General features: G+C 51.1%; 1 protein-coding gene across 6 annotated transcripts; it reads left to right on the top strand.

Annotated features, from left to right (window-relative positions):
- Positions 1-255: 255 nt before the first annotated feature.
- STEAP3 (STEAP3 metalloreductase) lies at positions 256-26693 on the top strand. Of its 6 annotated transcripts, none has more exons than XM_027777384.2 (5): positions 256-502; positions 15416-15899; positions 16369-16896; positions 18472-18636; positions 24861-25840. In XM_027777384.2, exons 2-5 carry the CDS (start codon positions 15417-15419, stop codon positions 25149-25151), a joined length of 1467 nt encoding a protein of 488 aa, XP_027633185.1. In that variant the 5' UTR covers positions 256-502; position 15416; the 3' UTR covers positions 25152-25840. The 6 variants fall into 6 exon arrangements, with proteins under 6 accessions (XP_027633185.1, XP_055667745.1, XP_027633184.1 ...); XM_055811770.1 differs by lacking the exon at positions 256-502 and adding an exon at positions 3596-3717; XM_027777383.2 differs by lacking the exon at positions 256-502 and adding an exon at positions 8564-8725.
- Positions 26694-27996: the final 1303 nt, after the last annotated feature.

Genomic DNA, 27996 nt, shown 5'->3' with positions numbered 1-27996 from the left:
TCCAGATAATGCCAGCAGAGTCGAGGGACAACACAAGCTACTATTTCTTCACCCAGCAAAGATGCTGTTTGCCCAACTCAGGCTTCACACAGCAATTGCAGCTCCCTCCCCCCCCCCCCCGCACCAATTTTTGCAGCCTCCAGCTCATAGCCCCTGCACGTGCCCTCTGTTTCACAACCATGCCAAATTAATATCTGGCCTCTGCTTGCTGGCAATAATTAACCATACACAATCAATTCCACTTTGTATACGCACCTGTCCAGCCCCTCGGTTCCCTTCTGGGCTCAGTGGTTTCAGCACCGCCAGCCCATGTGCCAGTCCGGCGCTGTGTGCCGGTGAACCTGCGTGACGCTCCTGTTGGGCTTATAACCCGATTTCCCAACCCGGCCGGTATCACTGGGCCCCAAGAAAGCAGCTTCCAGCCCAAAACACAGCTCTGGAAAGGCCAGAGGAGGAGCCACGTTTACCAACTGCCCCGCCAGCCAGTGCCGGTTTGCAAACGGTAAGTTTGCCACTTACTACCCCTGGATTTCAGGGGAAAGCAGAGCCGTTCCCTTGCCGTGACATTGCGGGTGGCCAGGTGAGACAGTGTCCCCCAGCTTTGCATTTGTCACCATATTTGCTCAGCTGCAGCCACTGCTGCTGCATCCCCCGTGGCCTCCAGTGCACATCAGCCCTTGGGCTGGCACTTACACCTCCATGAGGGACCCACAGGAGCTGGCAAGGGCGAAGGGGCATGGGGGGACTTGGGGACCACCACCTTGGTGTCTGGGTACAGCGAAACCTGGGCATGCCCTGGGAGGGCCATCACCTTATTGATTAGGTGTGGGGAAGGGGGCAAGCTGGCCCAGTGTACCCCTCCACACGGCCATCTCAGATGGCTTAAGCATCCCAGCAAGAGCCCTGAGACACAGTGTGGGAGCTGGAGGCTCCCCACGGCTCCCTGGTCCGGCAGCCAGGAGCTGCTGAGGTTCATCTGCTCGCCCACGCCACGCTGTGCCAGCACATGGGCACCGGTGGAGCCTGCCAGCCCCAGCCCTGAGCAGATCCAAAGCAACTGCCTGGCCCCACGGGGGGCAAAGACAGGGAGGAGGGGGCACAGGTGGCACCGTGGCAGAGGGGACAGCGGGGGCACGGCCGGCTGGGCACAGGGACACAGATGGCACTGCCAGAGAGCCACAGCTCCAACCACCAGTGATGGGCCAGGAAAGACAACTGCTGGGAGAAGGGTCCAGCTGACACAGGGAAAACCCTCGCTTAGGACCAGCAAGGAGAAAGAGAGGAAAAATAGATAAAGACACAGAAACACTGGCCAAGTGCAGCACGAGCCCGGCACATTGGGTGTCTCTGTGTAGAAGAAAAATGAAGCCACCTTGCAAGCCCGCATCAGGTCGGCTCATCAGAAAGACAGTTCCCAAGGGCATTTCCTGAGCAATCAATAAAGCCAGTCAAGGACCAGGAACTGGGGAGGCTTGAGATACCTACCAACATGCTGGGACTCAAACCATCCAGCAGACAAGTGGCCTGGAGAGGGCTGGCCACAGGTTTGAGAAGAGGGAGACAGGTATGAAATGGGTGTGCATTTTGAGGCTCTTCTTTGCGACAGAAAAGAGGAAAAGCAGAGGATATTTTGATGAAAATGGTGGAGAAAAAAAACCCAAAGTTTGCTACTGCACAAAAAAGAAAGAGAAATCTTAAAAACAAAGTAGCCTTCAGTGCTTCGGGATAAAGGAACCCCAGTGGGCTGGTTGTTACCCCCAGGAAGCGATCATAAACCCCTAACAGCAGCCTTGCCCCATGCAAGGGAGACCCACACGGTGCAACTGTGGCTTCACAGAGACCTGAAAGATGAAAGAAGAATCATGTAAAACGAATTGCAATGACCAAGGCAAACAAGGCACTGACTAAAAAAATCTATAAAAATTTTCAAGGCAAAATTTGTCTTTATATAACGTGAAAGTACACGTAGCAAGATACAGAAAACACAAGGGCATTCAATGATTCTTTACTTCAGTCTCCACAGAGGGCTCATCATGGCATATAAATTAAGTATCAGAAAGATACACACGAGGAGGCAGGAGCCCCAACAGGGAAGAAAGGGGTAAGGAGTAATATGGGTCTCAGCTGCATTCAATCACAGGTGGACTTAATGGAGGCATGATGAAGTAGAGATATCCCAACCATCCTCCTTCTCCTAACCATGCTAATAGGTTTTCTCACCTCTACAGTATTCGCTAGTACTCAGGGAACTCACAGCATCTCAAAGTTTGCAGCTTGAACACGCCTCGCCTCCGAAGCTTTCTCTTATCCAAGGTCCAGATACCAGAAGCCACCAATGCAAGCTTTCCCCAGCAGTCCCACATCTTCACTGCAGCCTCTCCATATCAGCTGGTTTCTGTATCTCTCACCCCATGGATGGGAGAGTGGATGTGTGAGGCGGTGGGTACCCCCCTGAGCCAGGACAGCCCTGCTGGCAGCTGGCCCCGTTTGCAGGCAGCACAGAGGCAGGAGAGGGGGGACATCGGCGGGGGACAGCAGAGAGAAGGGGCTGAGGTGGTTAGCATCAACGGCCTGCCCAGGAGAGGGGAAAGAAGTGGAGCTTGTTTCATCCCTGGAACACCCATCCCATGTGCAAGGTGGGTACAGAGGGGATGGCAGTCTGCGAAAATCAGATTAGGAAAATTCTCCTAACGGCCAGGGCAGCGGAGCATGTAAGGCTCGGTTCAGAGGGGCTGCACACCCCTCTGTGCCAGCTTCAAAACCAGATGTGGCTGGGGGATGGATGGCACAATCCCTTCGGGTCCCTCCCCTCCGTGCTCCTCTCCTCTGCTGGGTGGGTGAACCAAAGCTCCAGGGGGATTTTTTTTATATTTTTTCTTAAATCCCTGTGGGTTTCACCCTGTGTGTTCGCCTGAAGACACTACTTTCAGTGCCAGCTCTGCGCAGCCTAAGCTTGTGTGACCGCCGGTCTGTCGGAGCTGGGCCGTGTGGCTGCGTTAGGGGTGGCTGCCGCAGGACAACTCTGTCCCCCTGCAGGGGTGACAGCCATTATCTGCTCCACGCCCGTGGCACAGCTTTTAACAGCAAGTGCACAGCCCCTGATAGCGGCGAGCGAGGTGCACCAAGCCGCACCCTGCCATGGACGTGGCACGCTGGCTGGCCCTGCAACGCACTTACGAGCAGGGAATTCAGCCTGCCCGCGGCTCCTGCCTGTAACGGATGCCGCGTCCCCGCAGCCCTGGCAGCGATGCCCTCCCCCCGGGTGCGTTTAACCCGGGCGGGCGCAGTGGGGGGGAGGTGGGGCCGGGGCTGCGGGGCTCACCGCTCCGGCACGGCGCCCCTGGGCCGGGCAGTGCTGGGCCATCATGCGGGCAGCCTGGCTGGGCAGAGCCGTGCTAGGCCGTGCCGTGCCGTGCCGTGCCGGGGTATGGCAAGCCACGCTGTGCCTGCCATGCAGCGCCCCGCCGTGCTGGGCCATGGGGTAAGCCTGGCTGTGCTGGGCCATGCCGTGCCGAGCCGTGCCGGGTATGCCAAGCCACGCTGCGCCATGCAGCGCCCCGCCGTGTGGGCCATGCGGTGAGCCGTGCCGAGCGGTGCCCGCGGCCGCCGGCGGGCACATGGGCAGGAGGGCGGGGCCCGCGGCCTGACATCACGGCTCCCGGCTCACCGCTACCGGACGGCTCCGCTCGCCCTCCCGCCGTCCGCCGCCGCGCAGAGGTGAGCACCGCGGGCTTCCCCTGGCGGGGACGGCGCGGCGGAGCTGCCCCACGCCCGGGGTCCGGCAGCGGGGCTCGAACCGACAGCCGGGCGCCGCGCCGGGCGTGCGGTGCGGGGAGAGGGGCGGCTCGGCTCGGCTCGGCTCAGCGCGGCGGGGAGGCGCCGCCGGGGGGGGGCCCGGCCCGGGGGGGGCCGTTCCGGGCCCGCGTTGCTTCCCCCGCCGCGGAGCGCTCGGTCGCGGGGTCAGTACTGCCTGCACCCGCCGGCCCCGGGAGCCCCGCGGTGGGGCCGGGCCGGCCCCGCCGTCCGCTGCGCCCCTGGGCTCGGGCAGCGGGTCCGGGGCGGCCTCGGCCGCGGGCGCCTCGGTGCGAGCGTGGGGCGGGGGCCGGGTCCCGGGCAGACATTTCCGAGGGTCCGGCGTGTCCCAACCCGGGTGGTCGCTGGGCAGCGGCCGGTGGGACGGTGCTGGTCCCCGGCGGGGCTGCCGTGAAGGGTGTCCGCGGGCAGCGCTTGCCGGGGCTGCCGGGCGGGTGCGGGCAGGTCCGGGGCGGTCCCGGGCACCGGGCACAATCCCGGCGGAGCGGGGCTGCGGCGGGTGGGTACCCGGGTCAGGTTGGGTCCCCCGGAGGGCAGCCTGCCCGCCCTTAGGTTTCACTTTTGTCCCCAACTCTCCAAATGCTTTGAGGGGACGAGTGGCTTCTCCCAGCAGTCGGCACCGGGATGCAGCCGGGGGGGTCTCGGCAGGGGCTGCGGGCGGGACCCCGGCTGCGGGCGCTGGGCGGCGACTCCAGCGTTTGTCCGTGTGGGAGTAACGAAGGACGAAAGCCGTGAGGGAATCGGAGGGGTGACTGTAGCAGGGCCGTCCCGCAGGTGGTGAGAGCTGGGGTGGACCTGGCCCTGCCCTGTCACCCTGGCCAGGGGCAAACGCTTGCCCGGGACCGCGATGTCCCCCATGCGGAGCACCGGGGAGCTTGGGGGAGCATTGGTGCCCGCGCCCCGCTGAGCCGAGTGGGGACGGACAGGGGCTGGGGACCCCGGGTCCGTTCGCTCGGTACAGCCTAAATGAAACTAATACACAGAAAATTGCCTCCTGTGGCAAGAAACCAAATCTGAGACAGCAGCAGAGGAAGGCCATTGCCTACAGCATCAATACTCCTGTGGGCTGAGGAGATGGAGGACTAACAAGATTTAAATACTACATCAAGCTTAAGTTTTCTCCTCTTCTAAAATCACATTTGCTATGAAACAAATGTACAGTAATACAAGATCCCGTAGTCACTGCACATATTTGATTTCCTCCATGATTGTGAAGAAGAATATGTTGATGACTCAACAAGTCTTTGTTTAAAAAAAAAACCACCAAACCCCAGGAAAACACACTTTGTGAAAGCATAATATTTTTTTTTTGTTGTTTGCTTTGCTTTTTGTTTTTGGTTTGCTTCTTATTGTTAGGAACTGTGTTTTGGCTGTGACCTTCTGAGATCACACCCATAAATAGAAGCAGGTTTAGATTCAGGGGAAACACATTTTTCCCGATGGTAGAAGAAGTAGGCCAGCCATGCCAGCTATCCCAGGAGGTGGGAAAGGCCCTGGCAGCTGCGGTAAGAGATGCCACGTATCAAGGATTAAAACTCACCAATTTTTTATCTGTAAATTTACTATCACTGGGGCTTTTTGTCAACCCCATTATGGAGGAAAATGCTAATTATTTTCAAATTTTAATTTACTGCTTCTTCATAGGGTAGTTTTCCCTGCAGCCCTACAGCGGATTAAGTAGCTTCCCATCTTTATCTAAGTTTAGGTGAAATGTAGCTTAACTGAAAGGATAAAACATTTTGAAAGCACATTGGTGATGTTGGGGCTTACATTGCATTTCCAAAAGCCCTTTGGGGGCTAAATCACTTGAACATTTTGAAAATTATGCCCAGGGTTTAAGAGGCTGAGGCAGAAATTCCATCCTTTTTCCAGGCTCTCAGATTTTCAGTGAGTATCTCTGGTTGTGGTAACACGTGAATTTCCATTTAGTCTGCATGAATGTACCGCTGTAGCCTGTGGAAAAAAAAATGTCCTAAGAGCTCCCCATGGACCATAGACTTTAAGAACCAGTGTCTGTAGGTAACATGTCTACCACTAAAGTATGCCGATACCAACTACTGAACATGTACAAGCGCTAAGAGATACCAACATGCATCACCTCAGGGACTTAGAATAAATTAACTTGTCACCACAAGGGTGTCCTTGCTAAATGTGGGTGCGGGAGGCAGTGCCCCAGCAGAACTGGCTTTAAAAAACTCATCGCAGACCATCAAGAGGGATCCCAGAGGACAGAACTGACCAGACAGACAGCATCAGCTCCCTCTGCAGCAGCCAGTGTAGCTTGGCACAGAATGGCTCCCCTGAGCGGTGGTGAAATACATGGTGTTTGTACTCATCCAGTACACGTGGGTCTCGCTAAGTTGCTGGTGACCTTGGGAAGGCCGTTGCACACACCCGCATGTGCACATGTGCACACGCATGCATCAGCCTTCCCTCATCCCGGAGAAGGTACCTCTGAGTTGGAAGCATCTGCTGCTGCTTTATACTGAGATATTCTCCTTCCCAGGTACCTCTCCTGTCCATGGCATGCCTTGAACATGCCCTGAGGTATATGGTGTGCTCGGGCAAAACAAGTGCTGTACTCACAAGGCAGCATGATCTTCCTTGTTCTAGTCATTGTCCTTCCGTGGTCCTTTCCTAGTAAAGTCACCTGCTGCCTTCTCTTGCTTTTCCTCCCAGCTCCTGCCAGCTCAGTAACACTCCCTCTTCTTCCTCCTTTCCTGTTGGTCTCATCACCCACTTGAAGGAGTGAAGAATAAAGAGAAGTATAAAATAGATGGCCAGAATAACACAGAGCAAGATGTTAGCAGCTTGGTGTCCCTCAGCAGAAGGGCCTGGGTTGTATTCATCTCCCTGGCTGACCTGCAAGGCCGCTGCCTGTGCAGGGGACGAGGTGAAGCAAGCTGGCTCTGCTCACTGGGATGCTGGACCAAAGGCACGTTTCTGCCAGACACAGGCAGGCAGTGGGAGTGGGAAGTGAGCTGACTCCCTCCCACCCATCTTCCACCCATCTGGATCCCCAAACAGGACCACCTGGTCAGCCGGTCACTCTCCCCCATCTCTCCCAGGAGCTTCCCAGAAGCTTGTGGGAAAGGCAGAAGGAGCAGAACGCGGCCCTACATGGGCTTTGTTGCCTTTCCTGGGCAGCGTGTGCCATTCTCTCCACTGCTGCTTCAGGGTGGGCTCAGAGCTACCTCTGCGCGCTGTGCTGTGCCTCTGCTCCGAGGCTGGAAAGCAAGAGATCAGCAGGAACCGGGCTGACCCCATGCCACAGGTTGTGTCTTCCCTGCGCTCCACACTGCCTGCCAGGCCATCTTCTCTCCCCTGTGGTCCTGCATATCTTCTGAGTCATCAGGAGAGGCAAAAGGAGAAAGGCAAGGGAGTGCTGATCTTGGAGACCCTTCAAACAGGCGCTGCAGCGTGGGAATAGCCAAACCAAATATTTTCATGCGACACACAGCGCCTCTGTGTCTTTCCTGGAAAGAAATAAAGAGGTTTTAAACAGCTGGTGCCTGCCAGCTCCCTGCAGTGACTGCTGAAGTCAGGTCTCACCATCTCGAAAGCCCTCAAGCTCCCAGCAGAATAACATACACTGCCCAGAGAATAGGGGAAGAGATTTTCCCCAGCTTGTTTCAGGCAGGAGCACCTTCTCCCATCGGGTCTGGCTGCAGGACGTTATTAGATCTACCTGAGAAGCTTCCACCGTCTGGGCTTTCGGCTGCTTCCCTGTTTTCCCTGCACTTTAGGGAGGGAAGGCTCAGAAATGGGTGGGTCAGTGTGAGAGTGTCATTAACTTGGTAAGTGCAGGAAGCAGATTAAGACCCAAAAGAAACAGGTAAGGCTGAAGTGTGGCACCTGAAGTTGTTGTAAACCACCCCTTTATGTCACTTAAGAACTGTGAGATGATAAGCAGGGAAAATAAGCTTCTTATTCAGAGTCACATCAGCCAGATAAAATCCCGTGTGCTATGTCAGCATCAGCACTGCTTTAGCAAAACTCCCTCTTGCTTCAGGTCTGTGCTCTCTGTGGTCTTACAATGAAACCTCCAGTCTTCCCAGGCTTTCAGATTCCCATTTTATGAAGTTATATTACAGGGCAGGTCCTTCTCAGGCTTCTCATTACTCTTATCAACACAGTGGGCACAGGCAGCAAGATCTTTTGGCAGAAGAGCTGAGGAAGCTCATCAGGTAAGGACTGTGCTGCAGAGAAATGGTACTGCACAGGGAACCTCACCTTCAGAGACAAATCTGGGAGAGTTTGGGGTTATCTGTTGCAGAGCCTGTTGATATCTGTGCTTAAAATCATGTTGTTTTGATGAAAAGAACAGGCCAAAAGTTTGTTTTCCAGTTCTGTATCACAGGCGGGTGATTTTTCTGCTGAGCATTAATGCTGCCTGTTTAACCTTGAGAAGGGAGATTCTTCTTGCAAAGTGGCCACAGGCTGATGTATTTCTATAGAAAAACTGTAGCCAAAATGTCTGAGCTTGTGTGGGAAAAAGAGACTATTTTGCCACTGTGGGAAACTCTGGTAGCCCTTTCTCCTCCACTTTCCCTTGTTTTGAAAGATGTTTTTGAATTTTGGTCATGGTGAAGAACATCTCGTGGTCAGGGACATGCCTTTGGCTTCACCACTGGCTTCCAAAACCAACATCCTCTGTATTTATTAATGTTTAAACCAGAGGGTGCACAGAGCGGGGAGGGTCTGTGCCTGTCAGCCCGTGTTTTCATTAGTGGGTGATGCAGTAGGGAGGCACGTACTGAATTCATAGGTGACGCTGAGCTGGGAGGAACTGGAAACATTTTAGAGAAGAAACTAAGAATTAAAGGTTGTGACAAACTGGAGAGCTGGTCTAAATAAGCAGGGCACGTGTTATGTCCTGTGTGGTAGGACCGACTGACTGCATGGACACCAGGTGAGTGACCAGCCAGGCAGCAGCCATGGGGAGCCAGAGGACAGGGTGATGGGCACTGCAGCCTGTGAGTCAACAGTGTCATGCAGTTGTGCAAAAGCAAACAGCCTGCTGGGATGAAGAAAGAGTAGTGGCACATTGGGGAAGTGGCGTCTCTGCTCCAGCCAGAGCCTTTTAGGGGCTGGGTTAGAAAATGCAGTTCTAGGCATCCTCCAAGAAAAAGGAGAGGAAGGAAGAGGAGGCTGAGTTGCAGGACACACATCAGATAACAGCAATGAGGAAAGAGTTGGATTTCACTTGTGCAGGAAAAACTGAAGGGAGACGTGAAACCTGTTTTCCAAATGCAGAATGTGTCTGCAAAAGGAGGGGACAGATCATTTGCTGCATCCTTTGGGGGTAAGAGAGGAAGCAATGAGGTTAATTGGATCAAGAGATACAGAGAGGGGAAAGCTGGGCTCTGCAGGAGCTTATGAAAGTGGTTTTAACAGATAAACACCTGATAAATGAGATAATCAGATAAACACCTGCCCTGGAGCAGGGGGAGGGATAAAGACCTGTGAGTGCAGAGTGCATTAGGGTGGAGAGCTCTGGTAGGGAGAGATGCAGCAAACCCATGGGGTCCCACAGCAGGTCTGTGGTCCCAGCAACCCCTCAGGTCTAATGGTGGGTCTGTCCTCATCATGTTGCAGGGGACAGCACCCAGCAATGCCTGCTCAGTGCAGGGCCATCTCCCCCAGGGCAGGTCCCTGTCCTACCTCCTCAGCCCGGCGGCAGGGGTGCAGGGTGCACAACCCCCCAGTTCCCCAGCAGCCACCCTGCCTCTCTGCCCTGTGGGCGCAGGGGCCGCAGGACAGCGCAGGGGAGCCCGGCTCCCAGCATTTCCTCATTCTCATGGCCTGGCTGGCATCCCAGGTAGGTTTGCAACTTGACTTTTCTGGCTGAAGTGAGGCTGGAGGGTGATTTTTCACCCAGTTCCTGGTTTGTGCAGTTGGGGAGTTAACCCTGCTTTGGAAGGAGAAAGAGGGAAAGGGGCAGCAAGCCTGGTTCCCCCCCTCCTTCCCTTCGCAGAGCAGAGGGGTGATTTCCAGTCAGCCTGGGCAGCATTGAAAGGTCTCCTGAAATGTGCACCAGTGCTGGGGTTAAAGCAGCTTTGGATAAACCCTTTTCTTTCTTAAATCTGTTCTAGTCCCAACAGGTACGCGGTACCTGCTGTGCTTCTCGGAGGAGCACTCCAGGTATGGGGGACTTAAATGTTTTCTTTTCCCTGGAAACAAAACAGCTGTAGCCAAAAAAAGTGTTTCTGCTCACAGCAAGACATGAATAGACTTCAGGCGCTGAATGCTCCTCTCCAGCTGGGGCTTCTCAGGGGTTAAAGCAGCAGGAGATACTCTGCAAACAGAAGCTGTAAGGGCTTAGGCTTCATGGTTCAAAGGTCCCTTCATGCAGGCTGAAAGTCCCCTGGGGGCAGAGATCACCCCTGTCCCTCTCTGTGTGGTGTCTGTGGGCCTGTGTTCCACGGAGCTGGGTGCCAGCTGCGGCTGGCAGGACCCAAAGGGACCTTGCTGATGCAGAGAGCGTGACATTCCCCTGTGATGGCTTGACCAAGGGCTCTGCTACATCACTTGATTCCTCATGTGGCTTGCTGGTCTTTCAACCCACGTGCTCATTAGGGGATGTAGATAAGAATAGCGAGCTTTCATCTCAGATAACCCCAAACAGAAGCTGAAGCAGAGATGCCTGTGATGACCTGCATGGGTTGAATCCACAGCTGCTCAAGGCTCATTTGTGGTCAGTCAAAGCAAAACCCAACCTGGGGCAAAGACACAAAAGGGTTTTTTTCAGCCCAGGTACTGCTGGCTCAGGCCCTGTACACGAGGCTAAGCTCAGAGATGTTACTTGGAGCTCTTTATGAGATTTCTGCCGTGTTCTTTGGCACAGTTTGACTTGGTGATATGTTTAAGGTACTGCTTTTTTTATTAGAGTTAAGTTGTATTTTATCTGATAAATCTGAAGGCAGTGAAATGGGTCTTGATTGTTTGGTTTTTTTTGGTCAAAACTGAAGTGAAGCTCATGCCTTGTCACCACAGGTCCATCCTTCTTCAGGGTTTGCAACTCAAACACCTCCATGCTGTGAGCCACAGGAACCAGCTAGGCTATCCTTCTGTACCAGAGGAATTGAAAGGGGCCTGAAAAGATGGTCTCATTGTTAAAGACATCGTCAAAGATATCTGGGTCTTCCCAGGCAAACTTGCTGGAGTCCCATAATTGTTAGTATCTTGGTCCCCCGTGGCTGTTGAAAGTGGATAACGCTGGAGCCAGCTCCCCCTTAGCGGTGGGGGATGACCAGCTTGGCAGATCGGTTCTGCTGTGAGCCCGGGGACACCTGAGCAGGCTCCTGCAGCCTGGCTCCATCCAGAACGGCTGTCCTGCTGCACAACCTGAGCGAGGCTGCCCAGTGTGGGCAAAGAGGCAGAAAAACCTTGTTTGCCTGGCAGTGAGCCTAAGCTAACTGCCTCTGCCAAGCCTCAGGTGCAAAATACCTCAAATTATCCGTTTTTCTTCTGTGAGAGCCCCTCCCTCCCTCTGCCTGGGCAAGAGAGATTTGACTGCTTCGTTTTACCCAGCTTTTGTCTGTCTGATCCTGTTCTTTGGGGCAGGAGTGGCCTTCTGGACGGTTTTGGTAGGGTGCCTGGCAGAGGGGAGCTCCCCGTCTTGCTTGTTGCCCATCGCTGCTATTGTCCTGTAAATAATAACAGTAATTGCAATGCAGTCAGTGAACCACACACAGGAACAAGTGTGTCAGAGCTGGACATCGCACCCCCACACTGTGATATAAGGGTGTTATTAATAGTCTAGCTGAAGGGCAGCTTTAAATTGTATCAGATATTTTAATTAGGGAACTGTTTCCCAGTTAGGATTGGAGCTAGTTTACTTCCATTGGGCTGTGCTTTAAGTCATCTTGTAGCTTCTTTGCTAAGAAACCGACCTCCTTGAATTGCATGTGCTGTAACTCAGCAGGGGTGCAGTTTCCTTGATAGGGAAGATCAATAAACGAGGTATATGTAAGGCTGCAACATGCTAAAGATGTGTCTGAATGCCTGGTAGTCACTCCTGGCCTCCTCTGCCTCTGGGTGACTCCGCAGCATCCTGGCTGCCGTGCTTTGCGCTGACTTTGGATGGGTTGGCCTTGCCATGAGGAATTAGCTTTGGGAGGCAGAGTTTTAAGCAGGTATCACGTTGTCCATAGGTACAGAAAAAGTAGCATGGACATGGTAAGCCAGGGGCGGTGGCAGGAGACCGGAGGGTTTGCGTGCTCCGCAGAGATACAGAAGTGAAAAAAGCTGTTGCCTAATCAGATGCTCCATTTCCAGGCATCTGTTAGGCAGAGACCACAGCATTTGTGTCGGTGAAATGCACTTACGTGAAAAAGGGATCTCCTCCTCCTTCCTTGGGAGGATTTCAGTGTATGGTAGTGACAGATTGCAGCCAGCAGCAGGGACCAAGGTGCCATCACACCCAAGGGCTGTGCAGCAGGGATGGGTCCTGCTCCAAAGCCCTGACAGTTAGAGCACAACTGAAAGAATCACACCAAAATCCACAGAAAAGGTTTTGAGGCTTCTTACTTTTAACTACCCTGCTGACTTCAAAGGCCATTTAATTCTGTTGTCCTTTTTATTCAAAATAACGGGGGACAGCAAAACTGTTTATCTCCAAAAATTGCCAGCATCTCTCTACGTGTTCAGTGGCAGTCACAGGACAGAGAAAATGCACTACAAGAAAATGTGCTTGCAGCAAAATTCTTATCCTGGTGGGAGCATGGAGAGAGCTTTTGAGGCACTTTAGATTGATTACAAAATGAGTCTGCAGGTAACAACTGCTTTGTCACCCTGAATGTTGATTTCTCTCCTCTTGGCTGAGAGCTGGAAATGTATGTCTCTCGGGATAACATTTTGTGCATACAGGTGGTGGAAGAGGGGGGGCTGTAGGAAAGAAATCTCGTTTGGCTGAACAACAGCGTTGGCTCTAGAACAAATACTTCCAGCCACAAATAAATTCAGGTGGAGCAAGAAGGTTTCTAAAAAGTAAAGCAGTGAGCTTTTCAAAAAGTGTCTGTTTGAAAGGGGCCAGGAAAAAAAACCAACATCTTTTCAGATAGAGCTGCTTTACTGTACGGTAGGGGTTTTGCAGCACGGCTGGTTGTGGTCAGAGTGGACTGGTGTTCCCACGTGGCTCTCCAGCATTCCCTAGCTCTGACCTGAGCTCTACTTGTGAGGTTGCTCTTCCTCTCGAGAAATCCCAGGTGGTCCCTTCTGCATCCTCACTCAAGTGTTTCTTTTCCAAGCTGTCAGCCTTTGTCATCTCTCTTATTCTTTCCATCCCCTTCTAGGTTTATTCCCATTTTTTCCATGGGGTGAGCAGAACCGCAGTGTGCTGTTCAATTTATGGATTTGTACAGTGGTATAGTAGCGTTTTCTGTGTTGTTTTGTATGCCTTTCCCACTAATTCCTAGATGAAACATCCTAGTGATGGTGATACACTTGGAATATACCCAAGACAGGGGTGTGTGCGCTGGCAGCAGCCTGGGTTAACCCAGCTGACACAGCCAGCATCACCACATCAGCCTTGTGGCACCCAAACCCTTCTGCAGGGCTGGAACAGAAGCAGAAAACTTCAGAGTGATATATGAGTAATTCTGAGTTTAACAGGACTCTCTTACTCACCCAGAGCATGAAAGAAAGTCTGTGTGATATGTGGGGAGCAGGGGAAAGGTGTTATTAATGGGGAGAAGCTGGCATGCTTGTCTTTGGCACTTGTTTTGTGCTGAGAGCACTGCTCGTGTGAACACACACCTTTGGTCTCTGGGACGAGGGGGTGCTTGGTGAGAGGCAAGCAGAGCAGACAGACCTCTGCCATAGAAACAATATTGTCACTGAAGCTGTGATTATTTTTTTTTATCCAGGACAGTGAATTATAGTTTCAGGGTCCCCCTGCTGAAGGTGCCTTGTAGGCTTTCCGTGAGGAGCAGGACTGAGAGATCATGGTTGCTGTGTAAGAGATCTTCTCCGGCAGTGACTCAGGTTCTGTTTGAGGTATGCTGGCCAGGGAGCACCGAGCTGCTATTCTCAGGGCAATGTGACCCTCAGATTGTTTTTTTGAGTGGTGTTAACAAATCTACAGCTCATGAACGTGTAGGTATAACTAGGGGGTTTTGTGCCCATAGGCAGCTCTTGCCACGTGTCAGTAGTGAATTTTGGTGCTTGGGCACTTTGAGTGAGGAGATTCTTCTGCAGATTCTTCGCAGTGAAGACTGAGTGTCCTAAATGATCATCACGCATAAGCTCAACCTTCTCAATATTCGCTCCCTTTCCCAGATCACTTACGAGCCTGTTGAACAACACAGATCCTCAGGGAAATCCCTTGATAACCTATTCCCATTATGAAAATTATCTATTTCTTCTTACCCTTTGTTTCCCATTGGTAACTATTCATGCAGAAGTGCCCTTCCCCTTTGCACCACTACTGCGCCAATCCCAGAAAAGCCTTGGGTGAAGGACGTTTCTAAAAGTGCATGAAAAACAGCCTGCACCAGGGACCAGGTCACCCCAGCAGAGTGGTCACCTTCACTTTGAAAAAACTTGACTAGCTATAAGCAGGACTGTACTCTGCCAAAACCAGGTTGTCTCGGTTCCCAGTGTATCGTGAGTTTGTTAATGACGCCAGTACAAAAGCCAGGTGTCCTGGTGTGTAAGTTCCCTCGGCCACCTCCCGAGCCCTTTATAAACCTGCCTTTAAGGAATCTGCCATTCCTTAAGAGCAAATTTGCTATTCCTTACGTTGGTGGCACAGCCTGGCAGTTCCCTGCCTGAGTTTCTGACTTCCAGGGCCAGCCAGCGTGCTGCCTGTGAATTTACTGATCTGCTCAAAACCTATCTGTGGCCTCAGTATCTAATCTGTTACGAGAGCAGAGCATTATAGGGCAAAATTCATTAACGTTTGTAAAGCTCATCAAGATCTTTCATGAGCAAATCCCATCATGTTTTAATTTTTTTTTTTTAAATGTCACGAGTAAGTTCTCATTACTCATTGAAGAGCTGAAGCAAACAGTGTTTGCCAGACCCAAATATTGGAACAGGCAAAGGCTGCAACTCTCTGGGTTTACCACTTTTAGGACACTTTCATTTCAGCTTAAACTCCCTGCCTCAATTCTGCTCCTACAAATCAGAAGCATAGCCTGCCACCAGCTTTTCCAAACATAGGCTCAGGGATTCCCATAGACCCCTGGCCCTGGGCTTTTCAGAAGATGTCTGGTAGCTCCATGGGGCTCTGAGAGCCTCTGGTCCTGGTTGCTGTTAGCGTTGCCCTGACTTTGCAGTGTGAGATGCCAGCGTGAAGGACAGCAAAGGATGGATGAGTGTATCCAGCAGGTGTTGGATCACACAAACCCTGGAAACCTTCCTAAACCCCTTGGCCTTCCAGCCCAGTGTGGTGGTTTGTCCCCCTCCAATGGTGCTTGGACGTTACTGCACGCCTGCAGGTGGGTTTGGCAGATGGTCCTGGGCTACTGGGACCAAAACCACTTGCACTTCTGTTCAAATGGCCTGAGTGGCATTCTTCCCCACGACTGTGGATGTGCTCTGGGTCTCTGTGAAGGTTTCACAGTGGACTTACATTTCCCCTTGTTTTTCTTACCAGGATGTCCAGAGGAGACATGGCCAAACCCCTCCTGGGCCATCGGAGCATGGAGGGTGACCCCAGCAGCATGCCAGCGGCCGGCCGCACCATCGGGGTGCTGGGGAGCGGGGACTTTGCGCGGTCGTTGGCCATCCGCCTGGTGTGCTCCGGGTTCAAGGTGGTGGTTGGCAGCCGCAACCCGAAGCGAAAAGCCAGCCTCTTCCCTTCTGCGGCAGAAGTCACCTTCCAGGCTGAGGCGGTAAAGAAGACGGACATCATTTTTGTGGCAGTTTTCAGGGAACATTACTCCACCCTCTGTGACCTGGCTGATGTGCTGGTGGGCAAGATCCTGGTGGACGTTAGTAACAACACCGAGATCAACCATCACAAAGAATCCAATGCCGAGTACTTGGCTTCCCTGTTCCCAGCCTGCACCGTGGTCAAGGGGTTTAACGTGGTTTCTGCGTGGACGCTGCAGTCAGGTGCCAGGGATGGAAATAAGCAGGTATTGTTCTCTTCTGACAAGGGCCAAATCCCAACTGTTTCAGCAGCTGAGGTCTGGCAGCACCAGCAAATGGCCTTAGGCTCCAGGAGCTGGGGTCCAAGGGCTGGCCGTGGCATCCAGAGACTGCCCCATAGCTTCTGGGTTTCTCGGCTCAGAAATGAAGCGCCCTCACTTGCTTCGCGCTTTGTGTAGTCTTTGGGGCCTCTCCCTAAGTGAGAAGTATTATTTAATGATTGTCTGTTTATCTAAACACAGCCAGTAAAACAAACTGGTGGTGCACACATGAAAGGAAACCTGTCCAGGAGAGACATCTTCGGCAGCCATGGTAAATCCCCGTCAGAAAGCCTGCCAGGAAGCATGATGCTCACTGGAACAATGTAGGCTCCCTTTAGCACAGCATTCCTCCCGACACACTCGTTCCCAGCAGCCTGATCTCTCTGCCCTGTGTGTATCTCTCTGTTCATTGCAGGTTCTGATTTGCTCAAATAACCAAGAAGCCAAGCGCACTGTAGCAGAAATTGCTCAAGTCATGGGATTCACCCCTGTGGACATGGGCTGCATGTCATCAGCCTGTGAGATTGAGAACATTCCCCTGCGCCTCTTGCCAGCCTGGAAAATCCCCATCTTTTTGGCATTGGGGCTCTTTCTTTGCTTCTTCACTTACAACCTGATCCGGCAGGTCATCCACCCTTACATCAGGGAACAGAAGAACAAGTTGTACAAGATCCCCATTGAGGTGGTCAACACAACGCTGCCTTGTGTGGCCTACGTCATGCTCTCTCTTGTCTACCTGCCTGGGGTGCTGGCAGCCTGCTCCCAGCTCTACTATGGCACCAAATACAGGCGCTTTCCAGACTGGCTTGACCAGTGGCTCCAGCACCGAAAGCAGATCGGGCTCCTCAGCTTCTTCTGTGCAGCTTTGCATGCCGTGTACAGCTTCTGCCTGCCCATGCGCCGCTCCCACCGCTACCAACTAATCGAGACAGCCGTCAAGCAGGTAACGTGGTCGCTTTTCAGGTCAGCACCTGTAGCGATGATCTACGCACATCCAGGTGTCGGGTAGCAGGCTTAATGTCTTGGCTTTTGCACTCACTTTCCAAAGCACGTGTGGGACAGTGGGAATAAGCTGTTATCGGTATGAGCCCTTCCTCCGTGGTGCAGCCGCGCCACGCATGCCAGGCATGCACCCATCCGCATGAGGACCAGCTATCTTGGCAGGAGGTTGCCCATGCATTCACAGCCAGGGCTAGAATCGAACTTCCCCGTGCCATTGCTCCCCAGAAGCACAGACAAGCCTTTGCAACCAACTTTGCCCAGCACCTGGTGTGCCTGAGACTAAGTCAGAGGCAGGAAGAATGCCAGGAGAGGAGAAATCCAGTGGTGGAGGGAGCAAAGTTCCCCTCCACCTTTCTCCCTAGATTTTGGGAGGTCCTTGTTTACTCGCGCTGATGTTCACAGTAGGCTGCCTGCTGCAGTGACCAAGCCGTAACCCGGCGGGTTTGTTTTGTAGAAGCCGTGTCCTCCTCACAGTGTGCCTCCAGGAGTTTAACAAAATGATGGCGAAGAACTGGTCATAGTCTAAGAGAACAAGGAGATGGAAAAGGACTTTTATTGCCCTACTGAGACTCTCAGCAGTGTTTATCCAATGTGAGATTGCTACCTTCAGGCAATTCAGCCAGCTCTGTAACTTGTCAGTGCCATGGGGAAATGTGATTCTGCCCTTCTGTCTCCTGGCTTCTTGCTGCTCCCCCCTGCTCCCTCCTGGGATGGCACACGCTTCATACAGTTGAGTGGAGAACCTGATCAAGGAATTGCCCCACAACCCATCTGCTTTCTGTGCTGGGGTATTTGCCCGAGTGTTTCCAAATGGTTGTCCCCACAGAGAGGAGGAAAGGGGCCACGGGGGCAGAGGGGAGCAGGATGGCTGGTTTCGGCAGCAGTGCCTGTTCAAAGCATCCATCAGACAACATCCACAGCCTCTCAGCTCCAGCCTTGAGCAGGTCCTTCTCAATTGCCACGGCAGGCATCCTGTGTTCATTTCCCCTCTACCTCCTGTTTTCTAGCAACATCTTTGTTTAGTAAATTAAACCCATTTAATGGGCTAGAGAGGACAGTTCTAAATGTTCCTCTTTGCCATGCAGGATGAAACCCATCTTCCCTTCCATTAGCATGAACAATTTCCCCCCTAAATGCACTTAAAACAAAGGTTATTAGGAGACTACTGCATATTCAAGCATCTGTATTTGTTTTCATGGCTTTAAACTGACTTCTCATTCTAATTATCTTTCCAAATGCGACTTTGGGGCCTGCTGCTGTGGTTACTGGCTGTGGGAGCTGAGAGCGTTCAGCAGTTCTTCCCAGCAGGCTTCACATCAGGTCTAGCTTTGGCCAAATGGCAGTGGGATAAAAGAAGATTTCCACACCTCTCAAATAGGCAAATAGTGCTGGAGTTGTGAACAGGACCCAGTGTTCATCCAGGAAACCTGCTTCCAAAACCCAAACAAATACAGATAAAATTCAGTTCCCCTATACCTAAGCGCTCTGTTGTAACAAACCTTCGTTGTCATGCCAGGCTGTGGAGAAGAAGATGAATGTCTGGGTAGAGGAGGAAGTCTGGAGGATGGAGATTTATATCTCTGTTGGAATAATTGCCCTGGGCTTGCTGTCGTTACTTGCCATCACTTCACTTCCATCCATCGCAAACTCTCTCAACTGGAGGGAATTCAGTTTCGTTCAGGTAAAGTTGACATTTGCCGATGCCAGAGAGCGTTTTTGCACTCAGGCCCTTTCGCAGGCCACGGAGGGCAGGGGTTGACCTGCCATCCCAGTACAGCCCTGCTGCGGCACAATGACTGCAAGCTGTGCACTGGTGCCAGGGCAAACCCTGCCACTCCACAGCTCCCTGTGCAGCCCGGAGCCACGGCCCCTGGCCGGGAGGTGACACCGAGCAGTGACAGTGGGGCAGCAGGCTGTGCTGTGTGCTGGGGGCCGCTGCTCTCAGGGCTTGCCCTGTCTGCAAGGGGTGCTTCTCTCGGGGGGAAGGGAAAATGCAGCCTGTCATGGGCAGGCATTGCAGGAGGGAGTCTTTAATGTCTTGCCTGAAGTTCTTTCTCACCCTGCATTTAGCAGCATTAGTTAGAGATCCTGAGAAAAATTCAGCCTGGGCTTTGCCTGTGTGACACCCCTATGCAGAGTCCTCTCCCTCTCGCTTGGTGCCCAGGAGCTGCACTGCTCTTCACAGCTAAAAACCTCCCGAGGTCACACAAGGTAGAAAGGCAGAAAGCCTGGGGGTCATTTTGAGAGGGCAGGGTTGTTCACTTTCGTGGGCAAGATCTCCCTTGGAGCTGGTCGCGTGCCCATCACGCACGATGTGTTGGAGCTGCTGTGGGGAGTTTGCACGTGGCCAGGGAGGGCAGGCAGGTAACCTGCCATGGAGACGGCTGGCTGCGGGACATGCCTCTGCCCTTGCATTTCAGGGAGAGTGACCTTCTGAAAAAGAAAGCACCTGGGAGGACAGTGCAGGGGAAGGTCAGGCTTGGCAGAGCTGGCATGCACCCAAATATTCAACAGGCAGGTTCAAAAAGGCTTAAACTGGTCTATAAAATGCCAGAGCCCAAGAAGCACAGAGAACTGGGTATGCTTTCAATGATAAGTCCATGTCTGATTCTAAAAAGTGCATTAGGAATGTAATTTTCCTTTCTCCAAAGTCATTCAGCAGTTTAGGAGCCTTCTTCCCACTTGCAGCAACGTCCAGGCTTCCAAGGGCCAAATTCCCTTGGTGACCCGAGTCCACCATGTGGGACATTCACAAACCCCAAATTTGGGGGCTGCAGCGTTCTCAGGGATGCACTTGGAGCCAGGCTTAGGGCTGAGTAACAGGGATAGCAGGGAATGGACTTCAAGTATTCCCTGCACATTAGAGCAGATTTTGAGGCCAAGTTCCACTCACCATGTCACTGTCATATCCCACAGCCCTAAAAAACCCTTGTTACTTGTGTCCCCTACCTCACTGCTGCTGAGCATGCACTAGGCTTCAAGTCCTGCTGCAGTGACCCCCGTGGCACCCTGACATGTGTGGGACCCCAACCCCTGCATAGCCTCCCTGTGCATCACATGGGTGCGCACCTGACCCTTCCAAAAGGGAAGGCAGGGTTTGGGGATGCGGAGGTGAATATCTTATCATCCAGCCCCTCCTGCTGAAGCTCTTCAGCAGCACGTAAATAATTCAATATTCATTAGAGCCTGCTCCCCCGCTTCTCCCGCAAATGCCCCAATCACCAAACGAGCAAGTCAGGTTTTGTCTTTTCTGCTCTCTTGCTGTGGGCTAGTGAGTAATTATTTACACTGAGTAGAACACCCTCACCAGGAGAACTTGACCCCTAGAGATCATCCCTTGGGGAGAAGGGAGACCTGGCTTTAAACCTCCCTTTCAGACTGGACAATGGGAGCATATTCATTCTTGCCACCATCTCCTGGAGGGGGCTGCGGCTGCTGGGCTGTTGGATAAATCGATCTTGGCTTAGGCATCTCATACAGGAATCCCAAAAGAAGGGAAGTATGAAATAAATGAAGCTCCTTGGAGCTTGGAAGGAGGCTTTGAAACCCCCTGTAGTGCTGCCGTCTCCTACCAGTGCATGTAATGTGACTGTTGCATCTGCCCTTTGGGATCCGTTCCCATGCCTTTCCAAGGGGATGTCAGCCTGGGACTAGACAAATACATATTGGTCAGCTCCAAAATAGCTCTTGGCTGCCCCACACGGGAACGGTTCATGGCTTAGTTCATGGAAAGATATTCACACCTATTTTTGTCCACGTAGGATAAAGCATGACGGTGCAACAGGAGCTCCCAGCCGGTCACGTGCAGGAGAGGCACAGCTGGTGTTGTGCCCTGCTGCGGAAGCAGAATGCAAAAAGAGCAGGTTACAGATCTCCTAGCATGTTAGCTTCTGCTTGTGTGGGGTTTTTTTAATGAGGACTCTTAAATTATTTACTCTCCAATAAGTTGGTGATGCCTTTCTTGAGGAAATTACGAGCAGATAAAGCTACGGCTCCTGGGCTCCAGAGGTTAACATTCACGTAACGCGGTGTGATCCTCCCTGAATTAATGCACAGCTGCACAATGTAAATACAAGGGGTGAAGCATGAGGCTGCTTTCTCAAATATTTGGGATGTCTAGCACTTGACCCTTTTACAGCGCATCAGAGGCATCGTGGCTTCCCGTGCCTGGGAACAGTGAAAGAGGGGGAATGCGAAGCACAGCCACCCCAGCCAGGTGTCTTCCAGAAAATGCAGCAATTTGTTGCTGTCTCACTAGAACTGGCTGATGTGTTTGAGAGATCCTGTACCAAAAGCTGCATCTAAGAGAGGGCTAGGGCTTGTTACAAATTCAGGAGCCACTTTAGTCCCCTCCTTAACCGGAGCTTCTCAATGACATTTTCCAGCAACAGTGTATGCACCTGTATTAGTGTCACGGGATACTGCCACGCTCTTAAAATACCCATCTGTTGCCTGACAGGCCAAAAATCCTGTTTGGATTGTTGCTAAGGTTTGAGAAAAAAAACCAGTTAATTTTTATAGTAGTTCCTGCACATATACAGATTTCAATTAAATATAGTTAAATTGGATACACAGTTCCCCTTACATGTCCAGTTTTGATTAACAGAAAATGTACAGGATCTGGACAATGGATAAGTGGAACGATTTGTATGCAATTCAACTTATAGGAGACATTTTTAATATTCCGCAGTGATTTACAAATCCACTCTAATTGGCTGAGAAGTAAAAATGTGTATGATTGCCTTTACCTTCCCGTCCTGAGAAGTCCTCCTGGAATTTCTTGGTTGAATTGACCTGGTTTCCTTCTTAGCTCATGTATCGCAAGATATAAAGAATCTGTCATCAGACCTTTTCTAACCCTTCTGTCGATGAAGTGTGAGCCAGAGTCACTGCCACGGAGCTAATGACTTCACAGGACTAACGGCAGCAGAAGTCAGAAATATATCTGGGTCAGGAAGGGGCTGTTTGCTTTGGATGCTGCCCAGAGATTTCCAAATGCGCCACATGCAAGTGAATCACCTTTGGTGATGGATCACAGGGAGCCTCACGGACACCAAGGACATGGGGGAGATATGAGTTATTACAGAATAGAAAATAATGTGCAAAGCCTGTGTTAGGAAGATACCGTTTTCACACAGCCACCTTTCAGAGGGCTTTAACACCTTATGTGGGTGGTGGCCTCACATTCCTCATGCTGTGACAGTGCAAAGGAAACCTTTGCCCCTGTTTAAAACAAAAACCCAAAAAATTTTCCTAGCCAGAAACTGCATTGAGAGGGTAAACAAGAACAGAGCTTCAAAACTGGTAGCAGGGCTAAGCACGCTGGCAAACCAGCCACCCCGGGGTGCTCAGCAGGCTCTGCATTGTGCTGTGCTGGGCAGATACTGAGCTGTAGATACTGAACCAAGCTGACATCAGGAAAACTTCTGGGGTTTGTGCCCTTACAGACCAACCTGTACCCAGCTGACAGCTTGCCTGGGGGGTGCAGCCACAGGGCGCTGCTGACCACAGGTCCTTCAGCCAGCAGCACCATCCGGGCCCACCCCAGGCACCCCCAGCTCTCACCAGACAGCCCCTCATTTGTGTTAGAAGCGGATCAGACCATTGCTGCTGTCTGAGGAGCTGCCAGTGCCGTTTCCAGCCTCTGGCAGCTTATCCACGTGGTTTTTGCCAATTAGCTTTTTTGTTCCATGTGCCCCGCTATCCGCACACAAAGGTGGGTCACTGAGCGCCTGTGATGGTTTGTCACCTTTTGTCCTACTAATTTCTCCCCCAGTACCAGCAGCAGCTGCAAGAGAAACTGTAGAGGAACAAACTAATTACCTCCAGCTCTGACACGTCTGCCATGCACAGAGCCCTGCTCTGGCTGGCTCTGAAAGCACCCTCTGCTCAGGGCAGGCAGTGTTTGCTGCCCTCAGACTTCACTCTGTCCCCTTTCCCCCTACCCTGCTTTACATCTCTGCTCTTCCAGATGAGTCACAGTCTCGTACTTCCAACCTTTTGCCACCCAATGATTTTCTTTGCCTGTTGATAAGAAGCTCAGAGTTGGTAAAAGATGGATAAGCTATAGGTCAGGTCCTGCTGTTATGTTCAGCTGTGATCATGGCATATTGCAGCAAACTCCTCCCTAATTTTCCAAGTGAAACCAATCTTCACCTCGTTTGGGTTTGTTGCTTGTTACCACTTTGGTTTAGGAATCAGACGTGGCTTCTGGTAAGGACAGCTGTCCCTGGAAGAAAGGCTGGATGTGGGGATGCACACATGACCGAGGTTCAGCTCACAGCTCTGCTCCTCATTCCTGGCACAGCCTCGAGTAATGCTCAGCTGTAACAGAGCAGAGTTCCCTACCTTGGCAGGGAGTTGTACAGGGTGAAATCTTGGCAGGACTCAGCGACACCCAGGTGACTGCTGGATAGGTGCTGTGAAGTACCTAGACGTGGTAGTGCATTTTAGAGCTCTCCTCCCCTCCCCTGCCCAGTCCTCAGCTGCCTAAATAATTAGCTCTGAAGGTTAGAGGAGTTTTTGTCTAGTTTGTTGGTAACAACATGGTACATCTTTAAAAGTTGTCTGGGTTTTTAGTTTCCCAGCAATCAAAAATAGGAAGGGATGCTTTGAATTGTTCTTCAGCTGAGATTATTTTTTCAGAAGAAAATGATGAGTCCTTCCTCCTGTCTTGCCCTGATCCCTTATTTCTCTGCTGTGTCCTCTTTCTAAACATGCCTTGAGGAAGACCGTGTTTCTTGCTGATCCAGATCTGACTAGCTGCACCAAGCCAGATACTTTGACATGTAGAGACTTCCTTCCCTACGTTAGGGATAGCAGCAGCAAAATTTTCCCTGTCTATGCATCTTGAAATGCTGTTGTTATTGCAGACTTAGACCAGGCATTCAAAGTAGGGCAGCAGAGCAATATTCTACACCTGTGCTTTTCTTTGAAAATACGGCAGCAAAGGCTTGTACTCAAGATGCCTCCGGGATCGAGCGCCCGGCTCCTGCTGAGGAGCTGGCAAGCTCAGGAGCCACCACCTCTGATGCTGGCAGGAAAATACCAGTGAGGGGACCACAGTTTAAAACCCCTCTTGTGAGCAACCCTCAGAGGGAGCTGGAAATATTCAGGCAAAATACTGTCTCTGTGGGTGCTTGGGAGCCATGATCTCAGCTGAAAATGGGGAAGTTCTTTGTCTGCAGAACAGGAGGTGGGTTCTTGCTGCCTCCCTGAGTGACTAAAGAGCTCTTGACTCCCCATTTAAAGGACTTGGTCCATCACATAGCCTGATGGTCTGGCTCATGAACCAACACAGATCTCTAGGACAGAGAAGGAAACCCTTCAGGGATGTTCCTCACCTCAGAACAGAGCACTTCTGTCTCTGCAATCTCATTTTCCTGTAGATGACAGCACCTGAAGGTGGCTTTCCTTACAGCTTCACCAACTTCTGATGGTGCCAATTGCTGGTCCAGAGCCACGATGCTGATGCTTCACCCAGTCGGCCAGCAGCCTTTTGCCAGCCAGGGCCCAGCAGGCAGGGGAGCTGGCAGCTGCAGCTGGGGACGAACATTTGCGAGCTGCCTGCGGTGACGGTGACAGTGATGTGCTCGGCAGGGGCTGGGGGCTGCTGCTTTGCATGGAGGCAGGAGCCCACCTCTCAGCCGAGTTGGCAGCATCTTCCGGGAAACTCCTGCTGAGATTCTAATATCACACTTAACCTCTGATTAGAAAAAGAAAATGCAGCCTGGCACGTTACCCAGGAAAGGTTTCCAGTCACATGTTATTCTGGCTAAGAAATGCAGGAGTACTCATTGCTTTCTCTGTGCTATGTACACTTAGAAAATAGTGTAAAAAAAAATATAGAAAAATAGCCAAGTACAAGGTCCTCTGCTAACTGGCATGTGTTTCTTTTCCTTGTAGTCCACCCTTGGATTTATTGCCTTGGTAATCAGCACTCTGCACACACTCACATATGGATGGTCAAGGGCCTTTGATGAGAACCAGTACAAATTCTACCTGCCGCCAACCTACACCCTCACGCTGCTCGTCCCGTGTACTGTGATCCTAGCAAAAGTCATCTTCAGTTTGCCCTGCGTCCAGCAAAGACTTCTGCGAATCAGGAGGGGCTGGGAGAAGGGGAGATACGTGAAGTTTGTTCTGCCCAGCGCAACGGGGGAATATTCAAGCGGGGAGACCTCTAGCAACGTCTAACAGAGCCCTCGGCTGGGACACAATTTCAAAGCACTATCAACATTTCTATAAAGGTGTTTCTTTTTCTTAAATATATGTATGTTTTGGTATAATTGTGTTGTGGGTAAATAATAAAGTTTGGTGACTTTAGAAAATGGATAACCATGAAGCTAGTTTAGACAGTAGTAGTTAAATTATATTGCTGATTTGCTAGGACAATTATTGCCTTAAAAATGACTGTGAAAGCTGAGCTGGCAGCACTAATATACAAGGGAAACTGAGGGACTCTCTTAGATCAGTCATTTGAGGTGCTGGCTGGCAGCTCCTCAGACCAGTACTTCTCAGTTGCTTCCCTAGCTGCTCTCATGAATTGCAATGCCTTTTTTTTTTTTTTTAATATGAAGTAGCACAGATTTTCTGGGTTTTGTGACCGCAAAGATATGCTGCCTCTTGAGTGTCTGGCTCAGTCAAGGCAGTGAGGTTTAGAAAAATGAATTGTCTCTGCTTTTGGTCTCCTCAGAGAACTCTATGGATAAGTAGGAAGAGCAATGTCCGTGTTATATAGCATCTGCAGATTTTACTAAAAGCATCCAAACCTGGCAGCAAGTCCAAGTATACCTGTTCTCTCAAATACATACAGCACTTCTGGTCCTGTAAACTGTGCCTGATGCACCTTTATAAGCTATAGAAATAAAGCACTTTTCCCAGCAGCATAAAAAGCATTTGGAGAGATGTCCCTAACATCACTTGTCTGGTCTGCACGGCTGGCTCCGAGATTGCTGCTGCTGCTGCACGTTCTCTGTTTTACTAAGCCAAAGTTTCAAGCAGTATTTCATGGAAACAGAGCAAAGATAATTATCAGAAAGACCTGCTGTTTCACGAAATTACATGGAGAAAACTAAGGCCCTCCAGCTGGCCTTACAGCAAATCAAAGGGTGAAGCTTTTAGAAATCATCTGTCACCTGAACATGCCCATTTACACAGACAAAACAGCAGCTCTAAACCCATTGTTTTCACTAGCAATAATATCTTTGAATGGTCTTACAAAGGGATCAAAGAGTCTTGACTGCAGTATAAAAATACAGCAGTTGTACATTTTGGGCACAGTTCTTCATTGCTTTTCTCCTTAAAAAGTCACTTGCTAGATCACAAAGCAGGTAGCAAATGCTGTTCTGACTTCACTCACACTTTGGATAAGGTACAGGGCAATGAAGATTTCTGTCCTAATTTAATTTTCCAACTGTCACTTTCTATGCCTTCAAGCTGTTACTCTTGATCAGAATAATTGTCTAGGTTTTGGACATCCAAATCACCAAACAGAGAACAGACAACCATTCACAAAAGCTCATTTGAGCAATCGGGATGACACGAGCAGTCTACCTCAGTCAGGTCAGATAGAAGGACACAGCTGTAACAGCCTCTTTTTCCTACAGTTAAGCAAAACCCACCACTTCATGTTCAGTATTGCTTTGAAAAACAACAGCTGTCAGCATCAGATGAGGTACAGTTTGTGGCACCAGTACGTACTTTTACTGGACCAGTTCACAGAAGGGGGGGGGGGGGGGGGGGGGGGAGGGGGGCAACATCAACCTTGGGGTGCATAAGCCTTTCTACAAGCCAACATTGCTTCTGTAACGTGAACGGTTTCTGCACAGACCGTTCTAAGAATTCCCTGTTTAGCCTCAAATAACAAAGTGAGTAATATTCTCCAAGCATTGCTTACAGTGCCAGTGATGATACTGAGGGATTTCAGCTTTTGCCTAAGGCATACAGTAGTCCCAACACCGCTTCCTTTCGCTGAACAGAAGGACATCAGCATGAGGGAAAAGCCTAGATTTCATAATCAGCTGGGTTTTTTTGGTTCGTGGGGTTTTTTTGGCAACATGGGGAAGTTACCATGCTTTCCCACTGTCCCCTTCATAAAGTCATGGTTATTCAGGTTTCCCCATCCACCTCCACAACCTAGTCCAGATCAGCACCTGATCAAATCACTCACCAAGCAGATTGATTACGCAGCACTATTTATTTGTGGCTGAATGGTAGGTTATGTTTCTGCATGGCTTTGAGACAGTTTCACCTGAGCATAATTCCACCCACTCCAGTTTAACTCATCCTTGAGGAAAAACTGGATTCAGCAAGCTTGTTCTTTTAGTCTTCCATTTCACAGAAAGTCAACATCAAGCAAAGTCAACATAAAAGCACCCAGTCTGCACATTTTTTCTCGTTGCAATAGTGTATTCCAGTGCCTCTTTTTCCCACCTAAGCTTCTCTTCACATCTTTAGGTCAGACAAGACTACTGCCTGGCGGGAAAAAAAAAAAAAAAAGAGGATTACAAGGCAGGGAAAGAACATCACACAGGCTTGCAGGATTTTGTCTTCAAGGGGCAAGGTGTGGTTTTATTGTGGGCACTGCAAGGTTGAAGACTCGCCTTTCTGAAGTAAGGTTTGCACCTTTGCTTTGTTTACATGACTTTCGTGCCCACATATTCTTTCCTATCGATGGCAAAGGGACAGTTTTCACAAGCAGAAGCAGAGTCAGGCACCCGGACCTAACCTGAGGAGCTGGCTCCGTTAGTGAGTCAGCATGGTGCCCTTCAGATGGACACAGGCCCAGATGGACGGACGAGCCAGCTCAAACTCCCCACAGCTACTGCAGCTCCACGGCGTCTAAAAAAAGGCTGGTCAAGTGTCTCCAGGTAACGCCTGTGCCAACGTACTGTCAGCCAGTCACCATCCCTTTGAAAGACTGAAACGAATTAGTGTAAATGCAGAACAGCGTTTCAAGTGGTGCCCTCTGTAGGCGTCTGGTCCTGAAACCCTTTGACACAACAGTTTTGAGTAATTTCTTCACATGGTGGAATGCTGA

The sequence above is a fragment of the Falco peregrinus genome, chromosome 8, assembly GCF_023634155.1.
Source record: "Falco peregrinus isolate bFalPer1 chromosome 8, bFalPer1.pri, whole genome shotgun sequence".
NCBI lineage: Eukaryota > Metazoa > Chordata > Aves > Falconiformes > Falconidae > Falco > Falco peregrinus.
This window is presented reverse-complemented; position numbering and strand designations above follow the sequence as displayed.

Coding starts and splice junctions, on each gene's coding strand:
- STEAP3 (XM_005230805.4), top strand. CDS start 15,127: ATGGATGAGTGTATCCAGCAGGTGTTGGATCACACAAACCCTGGAAAC. Junction 15,258..15,415: donor ACGTTACTGCACGCCTGCAG/GTGGGTTTGGCA, acceptor TTTTCTTACCAG/GATGTCCAGAGGAGACATGG. Junction 18,637..24,860: donor GGGAATTCAGTTTCGTTCAG/GTAAAGTTGACA, acceptor TTTTCCTTGTAG/TCCACCCTTGGATTTATTGC.